This window comes from Lissotriton helveticus, chromosome 1_1, assembly GCF_964261635.1.
Source record: "Lissotriton helveticus chromosome 1_1, aLisHel1.1, whole genome shotgun sequence".
NCBI classification, from domain to species: Eukaryota; Metazoa; Chordata; class Amphibia; order Caudata; family Salamandridae; genus Lissotriton; species Lissotriton helveticus.
In genome coordinates, this window is record NC_136057.1 from 528,772,203 (window position 1) to 528,786,091 (window position 13,889).

The 13,889-nt window shown below is 47.1% G+C and overlaps 1 protein-coding gene across 2 annotated transcripts in view; it reads right to left on the reverse strand.

Moving 5' to 3' along the window:
- The window catches only part of CWF19L1 (CWF19 like cell cycle control factor 1), a 162,828-nt gene that overhangs the window by 104,773 nt on the left and 44,166 nt on the right, over positions 1–13,889 (reverse strand). For both annotated transcript variants that reach the window (XM_078673992.1, XM_078673993.1), the window contains 2 exons: positions 7,133–7,347; positions 3,245–3,363 (listed from right to left, as the gene is read on the reverse strand). In XM_078673992.1, the coding sequence (XP_078530118.1) occupies positions 3,245–3,363; positions 7,133–7,347 (334 nt within the window). The remainder of the gene's footprint in view (positions 1–3,244; positions 3,364–7,132; positions 7,348–13,889) is intronic.

A 13,889-nucleotide genomic window follows, 5' to 3' on the forward strand; every position in this document is an offset into this window, starting at 1 on the left:
ACCTGCAAGCGGTGCGTAAACATGCACTTTGTCTTTATAGTCCTTGCTTATGAGAAGAAAGCCTGGCAGTAAAAGAGGCACAAGGACTAGAAGTACAAGGGCATGTTTACGCACTGCTTGCAAGTTTTCAAAACACAAACAAAAGGCATTGTCATTTACAATGCCAATAGCTCAACCTCTCGCAAATGCGAGACCTATTGCATTGCAAATGCTTATCTTGGGCTGAAGAGATCTTGTGTAGGGATTCACCATGCTCGGACAGCGGAGCGCCGTGTCTGGACTGGTAATATTGTGGGTCTTGTCAGTGACTTCATCGGCCTACCCTACTCACTCCTTCCAGGCTGTAAGTCACGTGGACCTGTCTGACTCTCTTAAAATCTTAAAGGAACTGAAGTCGGGCTCTCCCTCGGAACCTTGCTCAGCCAGACTGTTGGTAGCGGCTGCTGAGACTATTAAGGCCAAAGTTAACACCATCATTAATTTGTCCCTGCAGAAAGCTTGCATTGCGGAGGTCTGGAAGCAGGCCAAGATTCTTCCCCTCTTAAAAAAGCCTTCTGTAGACCCTCTTAGTCCAGGGAATTACCGCCCCATCTCCCTCTTGCCCAGCTTAGCTAAGGTCTGTGAGAAGGTGGTGACTAAACCACTCACTGAGTTTGTTTAAAGCGCAGGCCTCCTGCACCTAGCTTAGTCAGGGCTTAGGGCCACCCACAGTACCGAATCAGCATGGGTAGAGGTCTCCGAAGCCACCTGGGAGTGCTTGGACGCCGGCTGTAGGGCGGCATTGATTTTACTCAACCGGTCGGTGGCGTTTGACACGGCTCTGCAGTTACGAATTCTCACGCGACTTACTGAGATCGGGGTCTCAGGCACTGCTTGAGGCTGGATCAGGTCCTTCCTGGATGGACGGGTCCAGCAGGTCTGGCTTCCGCCGTCCTCTTTCAGTCCCCAGACAGTAACCACAGGGGTCCTCTCTTAGCCCCCTCCTTTTTAACGTTTACGTTAAACCATTGGTTTACTTGGCAGAAGAACTGGGGGCGAGGATTATCGCCTACGCCGACCCTACCCTGCTCCTATTTACATGGGAGAAAAATACAGACTCAGTCTCTTCTGCAAAGCACGGTTTGTCCCCAGTTTTTAAATGGCTTGCCTCAGCGCAGTTTAAATGCAATGAAGAGAAGTCTGAGATTCTCCTCTTTGGAAAATTTCCATCTAAAATTTAGGGACACTCTCTGGCCACCAGAGTCCTCCCTGCCTACCTCAATTGGGAAGCCTGTTAAGAACGTGGGGATGTCGTTTAAGGAGAACCTTTCCTTCCACACTCCTCAGGTCAAGAAGCTTGCTGGCACTTGCTTCGGAATTCTTAAAGCCCTAGGGAAGTTCCTCCCCCTTCTGCCTAGGGCCATGAAGGAGGCAGTCATCCGCATACTCATTCTATCTATGCTGGACTACGCCACCGCTCTATGTGGGCTTTCCTGGCTACCTGCTTAAAAAGCTTCAGGTGGTCCAGAATTAGCAGCCAGGCTTCTCCTTGACCTGCCCTCCAGAAGTAGTGTGATCCACCACTAGCGCTCATTGCACTGGCTGCCCTTGGCTGCAAGGGTTCCGTTTAAATCGCTAATCATTGCCCATTGTGCTCTATACGGCCAAGGCCAAAAACGCTTCTCTTTCTATGCCCCTCTTGAGTCAATTGCGCTCCTCGTCTCAACTTCTGGCTCTGGCACCCCACTTTAAAGGCCAGAGGTTAGGTGGCAGCTCTTTCGCCTGGAAATCACCATGGCATGAAACACCCTTCCCTTTGCTCTTCGGAACATCAAGGATCCACTGGCTTTTAGAAAGCTCCTGAAAACACATCTCTTTGTCTAAGTATCACTCTCCACCTCTCATATGGTGGACACGCCGGGACACTCCTGAGTATCTGTGAGCTTTATAAAATAACATAACATAACATTAAAAGAAGCGGTAACGGGGGGCACGGAGTAATCATTGATGTGCGGGGGAGTGGCTTATGCAGAGGGGTAAATGAATCTACTGGCAACCTCCGCTTCGGAAAGGAAAGGTTGGGAATGCGTCAGGATGCTTTTAGAAATAATCACTTTATTGTTTCCCAATCAGCTGTGTGAGCAACAACCCAATAACTAGCTTTTGCCCACGTTGTCGGAAGGAAAGCAACTAATAAAAAGGAATGCTGCTGCGCTCAGCAAATAAAAGAAAGGTGTGGCCGCCATTATTCCTGCCAAGGCACGCCGCGCACATACAAAACTAGCGAAATGGAAGAGCAGTGAAAAACATTTAATCTTACGAGTAACAACACATAACAGGGGGTGTCCTCATGGGAGGTTACAAGAAGAGAATTCGCGGTAACAAGAATGGACTACTAAACCCATTGACCAATGAAAAGCCACAATTTACAAAGTACAGCGACAGGAGCCAATTAAAATAAAGTAGGCGGAGCTTCATTCCCATATCCTGAATACAGCACATCTCGAAGAGACCGCACAAGCGTTGTGTAGGCGTAACCTAAATGATGAATAGATCCAAAGATGCAGCTATTTTGACATGAGAAGCGCATTCTCCACAATTAAGCTAAGGTACAAGTGATGACTTCATGTTTTGCTTAACAAAGCTGGATCCAGAAAAAGGACAACTATTCTGCATTTTTCTTTAGGCGTTCCTCAGGAGGAGAGAGACATGACCTAGAAATCTAAGAGCTCGCTCCCCAAATGATCTTCCAGGGCACCAGGCAAGATGATGGCAGCTTATGGAGACTTATAACTGATAAGTAGATTTAGTGTGAAAGATGATATTAATTTCGATGGTTTTTCTTTCTGCTTTTGCTAATGTACAATAATCAACAATGTGAAGAACAATTCCGTGCTGTTACAAAGTTCCACCCACATCCAAACAATAATTTAAGTCACCACATTAACTAATGGACAAATATTCTCACAATATAGGTTTACTGGCAGAAAGGGGGACTCTGCCATTTAGGTTGGGTGGCTGAACACAAGTGTGAACTAAATGTAACACTGCTTAAAGTATGCAGATACAGGAGGACGCATATGATATTTAAAAGTGTCATTTACAGGGAGATGCAACATGAGAAGTGACCAGTCAAATCACACACAATCTGATGTGTTAACTAATCAGCATGAGAGAACAAGTACATTTGACATAGTGGTACTTCTGTAGATGACAAAGTTATCTACACATACAGACCAAACATTTCTGTAACCCTGCCACCTACCTGTAAGGAAGGCGTTCATAATTTGCCCCTTCCAATGCAGCAAAGTGATATCTTGGCTTTATGGCCATTGACAAACTGCTTACTAATGTAGAACCGCATCGCTTGGTATCCACTTCACCCTACATTAGGAAAAACTTTTATTAGTAAAATTTAGTTTACACAAAAGAAACATGCATAATAATTTTGGCGGGATTATAATCATTTAGCAATCCGAACAACATATTTAATTGTTTTGTATCATGAGAAAAGTATCAAAAGCAAGTTGCACGTGACATACAAAATGTTATCCATGTTGCCACAACAATGAAAATAAAAACATACACCTCACTCAACATAAAAGACTTTATTCAATTCCAGAAGGACAAAGTGCTCCATATACCAGTGTTCTTACTCATGAAATCAACTCTAAAAACTACTCTCTGCTACCAATTAGAGCAATCACTTCCTGAATGCTGTTATACCATTCCAGTACCACAATTAATAGGTACACGAAGATCAGTGCCACCAGAATTATGCAATCCTGTAGAGTTTCCTGCATAATTATGGATTTCTTTCCTTTGCCACGTAATTCGTCATCTGCAACATACCTTGCAGATTTCCCTCCCAAAACATTGTTCCTAGCTGAAACAGATCTGTTAAGTGCTAAGACATGGCTTCGCTCAATGGCAGACCTTTCAGGTTCCAATTGCTACATTCAGGTGTTAATCTGGTACTAAAGAGGCACAACTTTGCCCAGAAAGTATTCACAGGTGATGAAATGACAAAAATACCAAAATACAGACTAAGATTGGGTTACATTATACCGCATAATTTACCTTTACTTGCTACTTAGTTTGGCCCTGCATTGCCAGATGTTTTCAGTGACCATATGTGAGAAAGTGCCATCTTTCTTGCATTGATATGCCCCCACTTTTTGCTGAACTGCTGATGTGCTTTGACTGAGTGTACCCAGGACCTGTATTACTTCCCTAAAACTGTGTTGAAACTAAAACTCAATTGGCATCTCCGGCCACCTATCAGCCTCTAGTATATGGTACCCAGGGCATGGTGACCAGAGAAGACCTCTAAGCGCTGCAGCACTTATTGTGCCACCCTTAGGGGCCCTGTACCCTGACACCCACACACTGCCTTTGCAGGCTGAGTGTCTAAGTACAGAACTAAACAAACAGTCGACATAGCACACATCCCTGTGTGCCATGCCCACCAGACCTACTGCCCTGGCATACCTCAGTCACCCCTCTAGCTGGGTGCCCTATGCCAGTGGTGTGGGCACAGGTGCGCGAGTCCTGTGCCCCTACCGTACCCAGGGCCATTCCTGGGCACTAAGTGCAGTGCTGCCATTGAGAGTATGTGGTGCTGGGAGGTCGACATTACGAACTCCACAGCACCATGATGGCCTCACTGAAGACTGAGAAGTTTGGTATCAAACTTCTCAGCACATTAAACCCGCACCTATGCCAGTGTGAGATTTAATTTAAAATGCACCGGAGGGCATCTTAGAGATGCCCCCTGAAACATAACCTACAATCCATGTCTGGACTGAGAGGGTGCCACCCAGCAGACATGTTACTGGACCCCTGGGTGGAGAGCCCCCAACTCTCCTGGGCCTGCAACAATGCACATACTGGGCGAAGTGCTAGGTCTCCTCCCCCAGGATGGGCAGGGGGAAGCTTCAAAGGCCTGCCGCCTCTGTGAGCTTCTCCAGACCATTTGCTGTACCCAGCAACTGGCCCCACCGGTTCTGACCCCCACTCTGGCAGGAAGACTGGCGGGAAACCCTACGTTAGGAAGGGGGGGGGGTGCCAGCCTGTGCCAACCCCACCCCTCAGGTAGGAGAGGCGAGGTTAAGCACGACCCCGGGCTCCGTCCATCTTGAGGATGGGGAGCCCTGCCCAATCACAGCAAGGCTCCTGCCCCCCTCCCACCGGAGAGGAGCAGGCTAGGGTGTGTACCCACCCCAGGACAGGGACCTGTTGGTCCCTGCCCTTGCCCTACCTGTAACGCCCCTAAATTCAGTATTTAGGGGCTCCCTGAACCTTCCTTCCTCAGAACCCGAAAAGAAGAAAGAAGATCAAGCGGAAGAAGACCCGCCGTGCAGCTGCTAACATCAGGACGATACCAACTGACTTGGCCCCAGCCCTACCGGCCTGTCGATCCTGGAACCTGCTCCTGCTTAATCCCGGCGACTCCTGCACACAGCAAACTTGGGACCCCCAGAGGACCTGCCTGCCTTGACCCTCTTAAAGATTGGGACTCCCATAAGCAGAGGCTCTGCTTCAACAACCATACCCCTGGAGCCAGCCAGGAAGCACAAGACCACCCCAGTCTGCACCCGCCGAGCCCGGCCCGTGCCAGAGTGATCCAAGACCACGAGGACGTCCCCCCGGCAACTGGGACCCGAAGTCCAGTGCCCAAAGACCCCCCCTCGACGAACCAGGAGACACCTGCAACCTCAGAACCAGGGACCCCTCCAACCGCGACCAGCTGAGGGTTTGATTTCCCCGACACCCAAAGACACCCCTGCACCCGGCGCCCTGCCGCCCCCTGTGCCTCCCTTAATATACCTACCTCTTCTCCAGGATGCCAACTTACCTCTCGAAGTGGTGGTCGCACCTGAAGAATCACCGTCCCAGAGTCTGCAGCCTTTGTTCCCTTTTTACCTTTCCCATTGAATAACATTGAGCGCCCGACGCAAGTGATCAGGAGCCCAGCTCCCACAGCAGCGTGGCTTGCTAGCCAGCAGCCACCAACCGAAGGCCCCCTGCCTCTCCTTGGGCCTAACTACCTCTGCACCCGGCTGCCCCTGTGCCGCTGAGGGTGTACCTACTGTACCTACCTGACCCTGGGGGACCCCTAAATCTATGCCCAGAACCTTAACTTCACTGGTCGAGTCCTCACCTGGAAACCGATAACTCACTTTCCTGCCATAGGATAGCATTGACTGGTTTGACTCGAAAATTCTTCTGTGTGAAGTTTTGAAACTCTAAAATATTCCAATAAAATCAGCCGAATACCAAATTCCAAAGTACTCACCTGTGATCAGGAGAGAAGCCAGTACTCTACCTTGTATCCCAGTACTGCACCGCAAAAGTAATCATAATCGGGTTTACTAGTAACCTGAATTTTCTCCATAGGAATCCATTGTCTGCTTTTCTATGAAATTTCTTATAAGTGTCTACTTTTGAAAACTTGAAATATTCCTTAAAATTCGTACCTACTACTGAAACGTAATTACTTACCCGTCTTAAGTAAAGATCCCAGTGCTGGACCTAGGAGCCCAGTACTGGATTACAAAAGTAACGAGAACGTACTTTACCTGTAACATGAATTTTCTCCCATTGGATAACATTGCGAGATTTTCACTGAAAAGTTTCTAAGAGCCACTTTCTCACACCACGGCCAAGATGTACAATTATTAATATTTTTGTTAAAGGAAGCTTCGAGAAACTGGTACAGCAACATCTCTTTGACTATAAGTATACAATAGAGAAAACCTAGAAAAACGCAACACGTGGAGCCTGACAGACAATTATCAAAGCTAATTAGTGCTCTCCGTTGAAACTGGTTATTCTATATGCCTCAAAACAATATGGAAAATGTGCAGGCTTTACCAGAAAAATATGCGCTTTAGCATACCAAACATTTATACGTAGGAAAAAAGTCTACAATACAGACATAGCAAGGCTAATTGAGTCAAAGTTAAATATACAAAAAATGGCTAAGGTATAGACATAGGGTAAATTATGTCAGAAATCATGTGACAAGACAAAACGAGGCAGGAGTGGTGAGAAAGTAATGGGGACTATTCAGACTAAGATCACAGATTACATAAATCGGACAAGTAGTTTTCAGATATAACTTGATTTTCTATATTTAGACAGTACTTACGGGAATATTGCCATAGTTCCATACATCTTTTGGCCATGGGGATGTGAGTAAGATATCAACACCTTTGAAATTTGACTGCGAAAGTAGTGAGGTCTTGAGTGATGCAACATCTTTGCCAGTAAAACTGTATGCAGGAGCTGGTTCACTGTGAGATTCTGTACCACTGAGGTAGGCAATTTGTAAACCAGATGCACCGGTAAAGAGACCTTTACGACCTAAGTCAAAGACATACGGATAAAACAATATCATTCACATCAGTCACCTATTCTTCAGTTTACCACCCTAAAGTTGGACAAAGTATGTTACAATTTAATAAGCAGTTATCCGGAACAATTTATTTTTGAACGTGTGAAGGAGCAAGGATTGCAGAATATGGGTTGGTGATTTGTCCCTAAAAACACTTGGACATGGGGCAATGGAGTGCAACATTAGCAACACATTCATAACAGTAGACATGGACTCAAATTGTCAATAATAAACAACAATGGTATAATATTTCATTAGCTGTGTTCTGCAGTATCGCAGGTTGTCCACATCATTACAAATCGCTACAAATGTTATATTCACCACAACTGTTCAACTAATCGGTACTTAATACCGGAAGGTGGAATTAATCTCAGGTAACTCAGAGTTCACGCTTCCTGTGCAATGGCTGCTGTGTGAAAGTAATACTTTTATGTGTATGTTTACTTAAAACAGATTCGGAATCATTTGCTTATCTGTGTCGCTATGGGCAACAAACAGACCAATTAATGTTACTTAACAAAAATGTTGATGGTTCAATTTGTGGACTAGCATTATTGTATATGAGGCTGACAGATAGAACTCATGTTCCTCTGAATCATCAAGTGCATGAAGAATGAACACTAGCAGCAGAGCAAGATTGACTCCATTCCTGTTCCATGGAAAGAGGCAAAAGAAATTCACCAAAAGTAAGTTGGGTCTCAGCCAACTTGTAAGCAGGAAACATGAAGTACAAGTATTTATAAAAGCCAACAAGAGTGGCTTTAATGTTTTGGCACATTAAAGCTTGGCCTACTGACTTTGCCAAAGAGTATTAACACAGCTTAAGAATACAAATCAATAGATAATTAAACACATTTTATAAAACAAGATCATTTGGTATGACTAGTAAATACTCAAAACGTAATGCAAGCTGTAAACTAATTTCAATGAACACACCTTTTTAGGGTGTTAATTGAAATAAGGTTATAACTTACATTACGTTTAGAGTTGGCATGCAGACCAGTTTTAGTAATCATTCTCCGCACAACCCGCTTCTTACCACACAAGCACATACTTCCTAACAAGGTTTAGAAAAGTTGACCATACCATGCTACAGTACCACTTTATTCCAATTGCATGAATACCTTGTAGTTTTTAGTACAATAAAATATAAAAATCTGTCCTTTTAGACAATCAGGTATCCTAAGATAAAACTTCAGGATTACATTCCTTCTACTAAGAATTTCTTATGTAAAAATGCCAGTGCGTATTCAAATACGGATTAAGAAGCCAATCAAGTATCTATTACTGATAACTCGAGAACTATTCTGAATATCATACACCTTGCTTCAAAGATGGACTCCCCTGTTGCAGCTATCACATTAGATGCTAAAAAGGCATTGGACAGGGTTAGTTGGGATTTTATGTTTGGAGCGTTGAGATGGCATGGTTTTAGTCCTCCTATTATCCATTATATTCAACTGCTGTACTCTGATCCATCTACTTCTATCTGGGTCAATGGCGTTCAATCTAAATTCTTTTCCCTTCATGGACGAACCGGACAAGGAGGCCCCCCTTCTTTTCATTCTCGCGTTAGAACCCTTCTTGGAAAAAATACGGTGCTCATCATCCTATACAGGCTCCATATAAGAATATTGAAATTAAATTTACTGCTTAAGCAGGCAACATTTTACTTTACATCTCTAACCCAGCTACTTCCTTAGCCGCACTCTTCTCTTTGCTGCAGGATTACTCCTTAGTTTCTGGCTACAAATTAAATATTGACAAATCTGACGTCCTACCTCTTAACAAATTCTGCCTCTCTCATATGTTCCAGGGATCTGGCTTTGAATGGAATCCCAGATATATTAGGTGTTTAGGTATCCTTTATGCAAATACTATTAAAGAAACTATTAAACTCAATCATAAGGATATACTTAAAAAGATGATCTCACTCATAGCCGGTTGGTCCCCCCTTTTCTTATCCTGGTGGGGAAGGCTTGCAGCTGTTAAAATGATGTTACTTCCTATTGTCAATTTCTACCTCTCAATGCTTCCTATCCCTTTCCCGCATTTCTTCTTCAAAACCATAAATCGCCTCCTAACAAAGTTCTTGTGGAATAATCGCATAGCTAGAATTTCTCTTTATCGCCTCCAACAGCCCAAAGATCTTGGTGGGGTTAACTGTCCTAATATTGCTAGGTTTCATTTGGCCTTTACTTTAAAACAAATTTGGCATTTCCTAACAGATTCATCTTCTCCTTCCCTAACAGCATGGAGCTCAATAGAACTCGCACAAATCACTCCTTTTTCTTTCCTTACAGCTACTCGCCTATCCCAACCTCCGAAGAGATTTCTTACTCCCATATTTAAACACTCTAAAGCATAGCTCTCGCACTTACCCCTGTTCTTAATTCGGCTGCCTGCAGCTCGCGCCCCTCTCTCCCCTCACCGCACTTAAAACCGCACTAGTGTGCCTGAAAGCACCACCACTTTGGTGGGTCCGGGTCTGGGGGCACTACCTTGGGGGCCATTTTGGATTGGGGCTTTCCATCCGGCGGCGGCCGCCATCTTGGAGCGGACTCGCGCTAGAGGAAGGACTGGAGCGCCTATTTAAAGTCGCTCCCCTACGCGCAGCGTGACGCGCAGGTTGACGCCCTCGCTGTGCCTGAGTCGTGCCGGAGTCCTGCCCGTCTGCGCCCGTCAGCGTCCCGGAGGCGTCGGGGCACCTTGGTCCGGCACTACTCTGGCTGCGATGATTTGTTATTCCTCTGCGTCATTGCGGGACATGCGGGGCCATTCCAGCTCCTGCCGCTCCGTTTTTCCAGGGCGGTTTAGGGGCAAACGACGCTGTCCGGGCTGTGGATGGACGCCTTCTTGGACTTGTGCTACAGTTCCTCGCCCGGCAACTGCTGGCGTGAAGCATCTCTGCCTGTTGCTGAACACGAGGTCGGTCGGTCGCCACGCCCTGCACATTCATGATCTTCTGGTCAGGGAAAATCCCCTGTGCTTGCTACTGACGGAAACCTGGCTGGGAGAGGCCTCCAATCCGGACGTCTTCTCAGCTATTCCTCCGGAGTATAATATCTTCCGACAGGACAGAGCTAAGGGTAGGGGAGGTGGAGTCGCGGTTGTGGTGAAAAAGTGCGTCTCCTGCTCAGTGCTTCCCTTGAACTCCATCGGGAATGCCGAGTCGCTCGCCTTTATGCTCAGACTGTCCCCGGGTCAGGCCATGAAGGGGTTACTGGTCTATAGACCACCAGGCCCTGTGGGTTCCTTTTTGGAGGATCTGCAGACAGCCGTCTCGGAGTTGGCGCTGACCTCACAGCACTGTATTGTGGTCGGTGATTTCAATTTCCACCTTGATGTGGCAGACGACCCTGATGCGGTCAAACTGCTGGATGTTACATCTCCGCTTGGCCTTTTACCGTGCGTGTCGGGGCCAACACATGAGAAGGGGCATACCCTGGATCAGGTGTTTTCGTCTGTGCCACTCACGGAGGTTGATACCCTGCAGATGCTCTGGACTGACCACTGGTTGATCAGCTTTTCGGTGTTGGAATGTGCGCACTCGGATTACAGAGCGCCTACTGTGCTCAGACCGGCCTCGAGAGCGCTGCATAGAGTGACACCCGACATGTTAGAGCAGGCGCTGCTGGATCACCCTTGTCATCTTTCGGGCGATTTGGACAGCGACACGGAGACTATGCAGCGATGGCTCACCGATAGGCTTGACGATCTTGCCCCTAGGATAGCCCCCCGGTCCACGGCGGCACGGCAATCTGCACCGTGGTTCACGGAGGCGCTCCGTTTGGCTCGGAGCCAGTGCAAGGTGGCCGAGAGGGCCTGGCGCCTTCTGTATGATGGGGAGGCCAAAATCGCTTATAAGGCGGCGGTGAAGGCCTACCATCGGGACATCCTTGGTGCCAAGAGGGACTATCTGGCTAGGAGGATCGAGGCATCTGCGAACTCCTGTAAGGAGATCTTTAATATTGTGAAGGAGTTTACGACCGCCAGCTCCCATCCGCCTCCACCAGCTTCGGCGGATGCTTGGGCGTGTGATCTTGCTGGTTTCTTCACAAATAAGATTAAGGATATTCAGGCTACCTTCGTGGAGGGACCGGACGGAAGCAGCGCTGTGAGGGCAGTCCGCAGTCTTCCGCATACATCTGCGGCGGTGCTGTCCGATTTCCCTGCTGTTTCCAGCGATGTCTCCCGGACTCTGCTGGCCAATCTCAAATCCGGCTCGCCACTGGACCCCTGCCCTGCCAAATTTTTGGCCGGGATGGCGGCAGTGGTGAATCCACTGGTCAACTCCATCCTCAATGCCTCCCTGAGGGAGGGTAGGGTCCCCAGTTCTTGGAAAAGAGCAATGGTGATCCCCCTCCTAAAAAAACCGGGTCTTGACACCGAGGTTTTGGCGAACTACAGGCCAATCTCGCTTCTACCAGCGCTGGCGAAGATAACGGAAAAACATGCCCACGGTGTCCTGTCGAGCTTTTTGGAAGCTGATAATCTGCTCCATCCATCTCAATCGGGTTTCCGTCCTAATTTTAGTACGGAAACGGCTCTGTTGGAGGTGACTGAGATCATCAGGGAGACCCTGGATGTCGGCGGTAGGGCCATGCTGGTCATGTTAGACCTTTCGGCGGCTTTCAACACCGTCCCCCACAAGGCGCTTTTAGCTAGGCTATATGACATCGGCCTTAGGGGGACGGTGCTCAGGTGGTTTACTTCTTTTCTTGAAGGCCGCCGCCAGACGGTCTGGGTCTCCCAGAGTTCCGCCGAGATGTCGCCATTGGGAGTTGGGGTTCCACAGGGCTCTGTGTTGAGCCCCACGTTATTTAACATCTTTATGTCCCCTTTGGCGGCCTTGGTGGAGGCTTACGGGGCCCAGATTGTCTCTTATGCCGACGACACGCAACTCCTCTTCACATGCGGGAAAGACCAAGAGTTTGATGGAGAGAGAATCCGGGACTGTCTTGCATTGGTCTTCGACTGGTTCCAGCGGAACAGTCTGAGGGCCAATTCGGGCAAGTCTGAGATTTTATTTTTCGGTTGCGTTGCCGATCCGGAGTGGCAGCATTGGTGGCCGTCCGACATGAACCCTCCAGCACAGTCTTCCTTGGTGGCCAAAAATGTGGGCGTCAGGTTAGACAACCAGCTGTCGCTACGTAGTCATATTCTTGGCCTGGCCGGCACCTGCTACGGAATCCTGAAGATGCTCCGCAAATTTCTGCCCTTGCTGTCTGAGGAGCACAGGAGGATTACTGTGCAGGCTCTTGTCGGTTCAAGGCTAGACTATGCCAATGCTCTCTTTCTTGGCCTCCCTGATTACCTGGTCCAGCGCCTTCAGGTGGTGCAGAACTCTGCTGCCCGGGCGATTTTCGGCCTAGGCAGACGAGCTCGAGCTTCCGGGTTGCTTCAGACGTTGCACTGGCTCCCCATTAGGAAGCGGATCCAGTTTAAAACCCTGACCCTGATGCATAAAGCTTTGCATGGATCAGGGGCCGGATATCTGCAGCGGAGACTCACTTTCTATCATCCAGTCCGTTCTCTTCGCTCGGAATCCCTTTTTAAAGCTGTGGTCCCGCGGGTGAGGAAGGCTCGTGCTGGAGGGCGGTCTTTTAGTTGCAGAGCTCCCCAGCTTTGGAATCTGCTTCCACTCCCGCTCCGCAGCACTGCCAATTTACTCCAGTTTAGGAAGGGCCTGAAGACCTGGCTTTTTAATTCTTAGTCTGTTTTATTGTCTACTGTTTTTATTATTTTTCTCTGTTGTCTTCAGTTTTTAGCTGTGTTGTGTTATTCTGAGCTGCTGGTGGAAAGCGTCGGGACACTCTTACCGAGTAGCCGTACGCTATATAAAAACTACATAACATAACATTATTCCGCTCCTCTTTTTCACAAGCAAACCTTCATTTTTTAACTCCGATTTGGTATAATAAATCTATAAAGATCAATAATAAAGCGCTTTTCTGGAAAGAATGGATTGACAAAGGCATTATCACCTATGATCATTTCCTTAAAGATAATTCCTTAAGAACTTTCCCAGACATTCGTGATACTTTTAATCTCTCTAATGCACACTCTTCTCAATTCCCCTTGCTTCAGCAGGCCCTAACCTCCATTTTCTCTCAGAGTGGTTTTCTGGCCACCACCATCCCGAATCGTTCACCTCCACCAGATTTCTCTATCCCTCTCAGTGCTGCTGCTATTCATAAAATACTAACCCATCCCAATGCGGATAGGCTCAAATCTAAACTTGAGCTTTCATGGGAAAGATACCTAGATCATGAATATTCTTTTCAGGTTTGGGACACCTTTTGGTCTAAAATACACACAGTCTCGTTCTGCCAGCACCACACAGACTTTAAAAAAAAAAAATTATAATAGACTTTTTTACTCCTTCTGATTTACATAAATTCAAGTTACATGATTCCAATAAATGTTGGTCCTGCTCACATACTAATAGTGATCTTCTCCATATGTTCTTTCATTGTCGGTTGGTTATGTCCCTTTGGTCTCGCATATG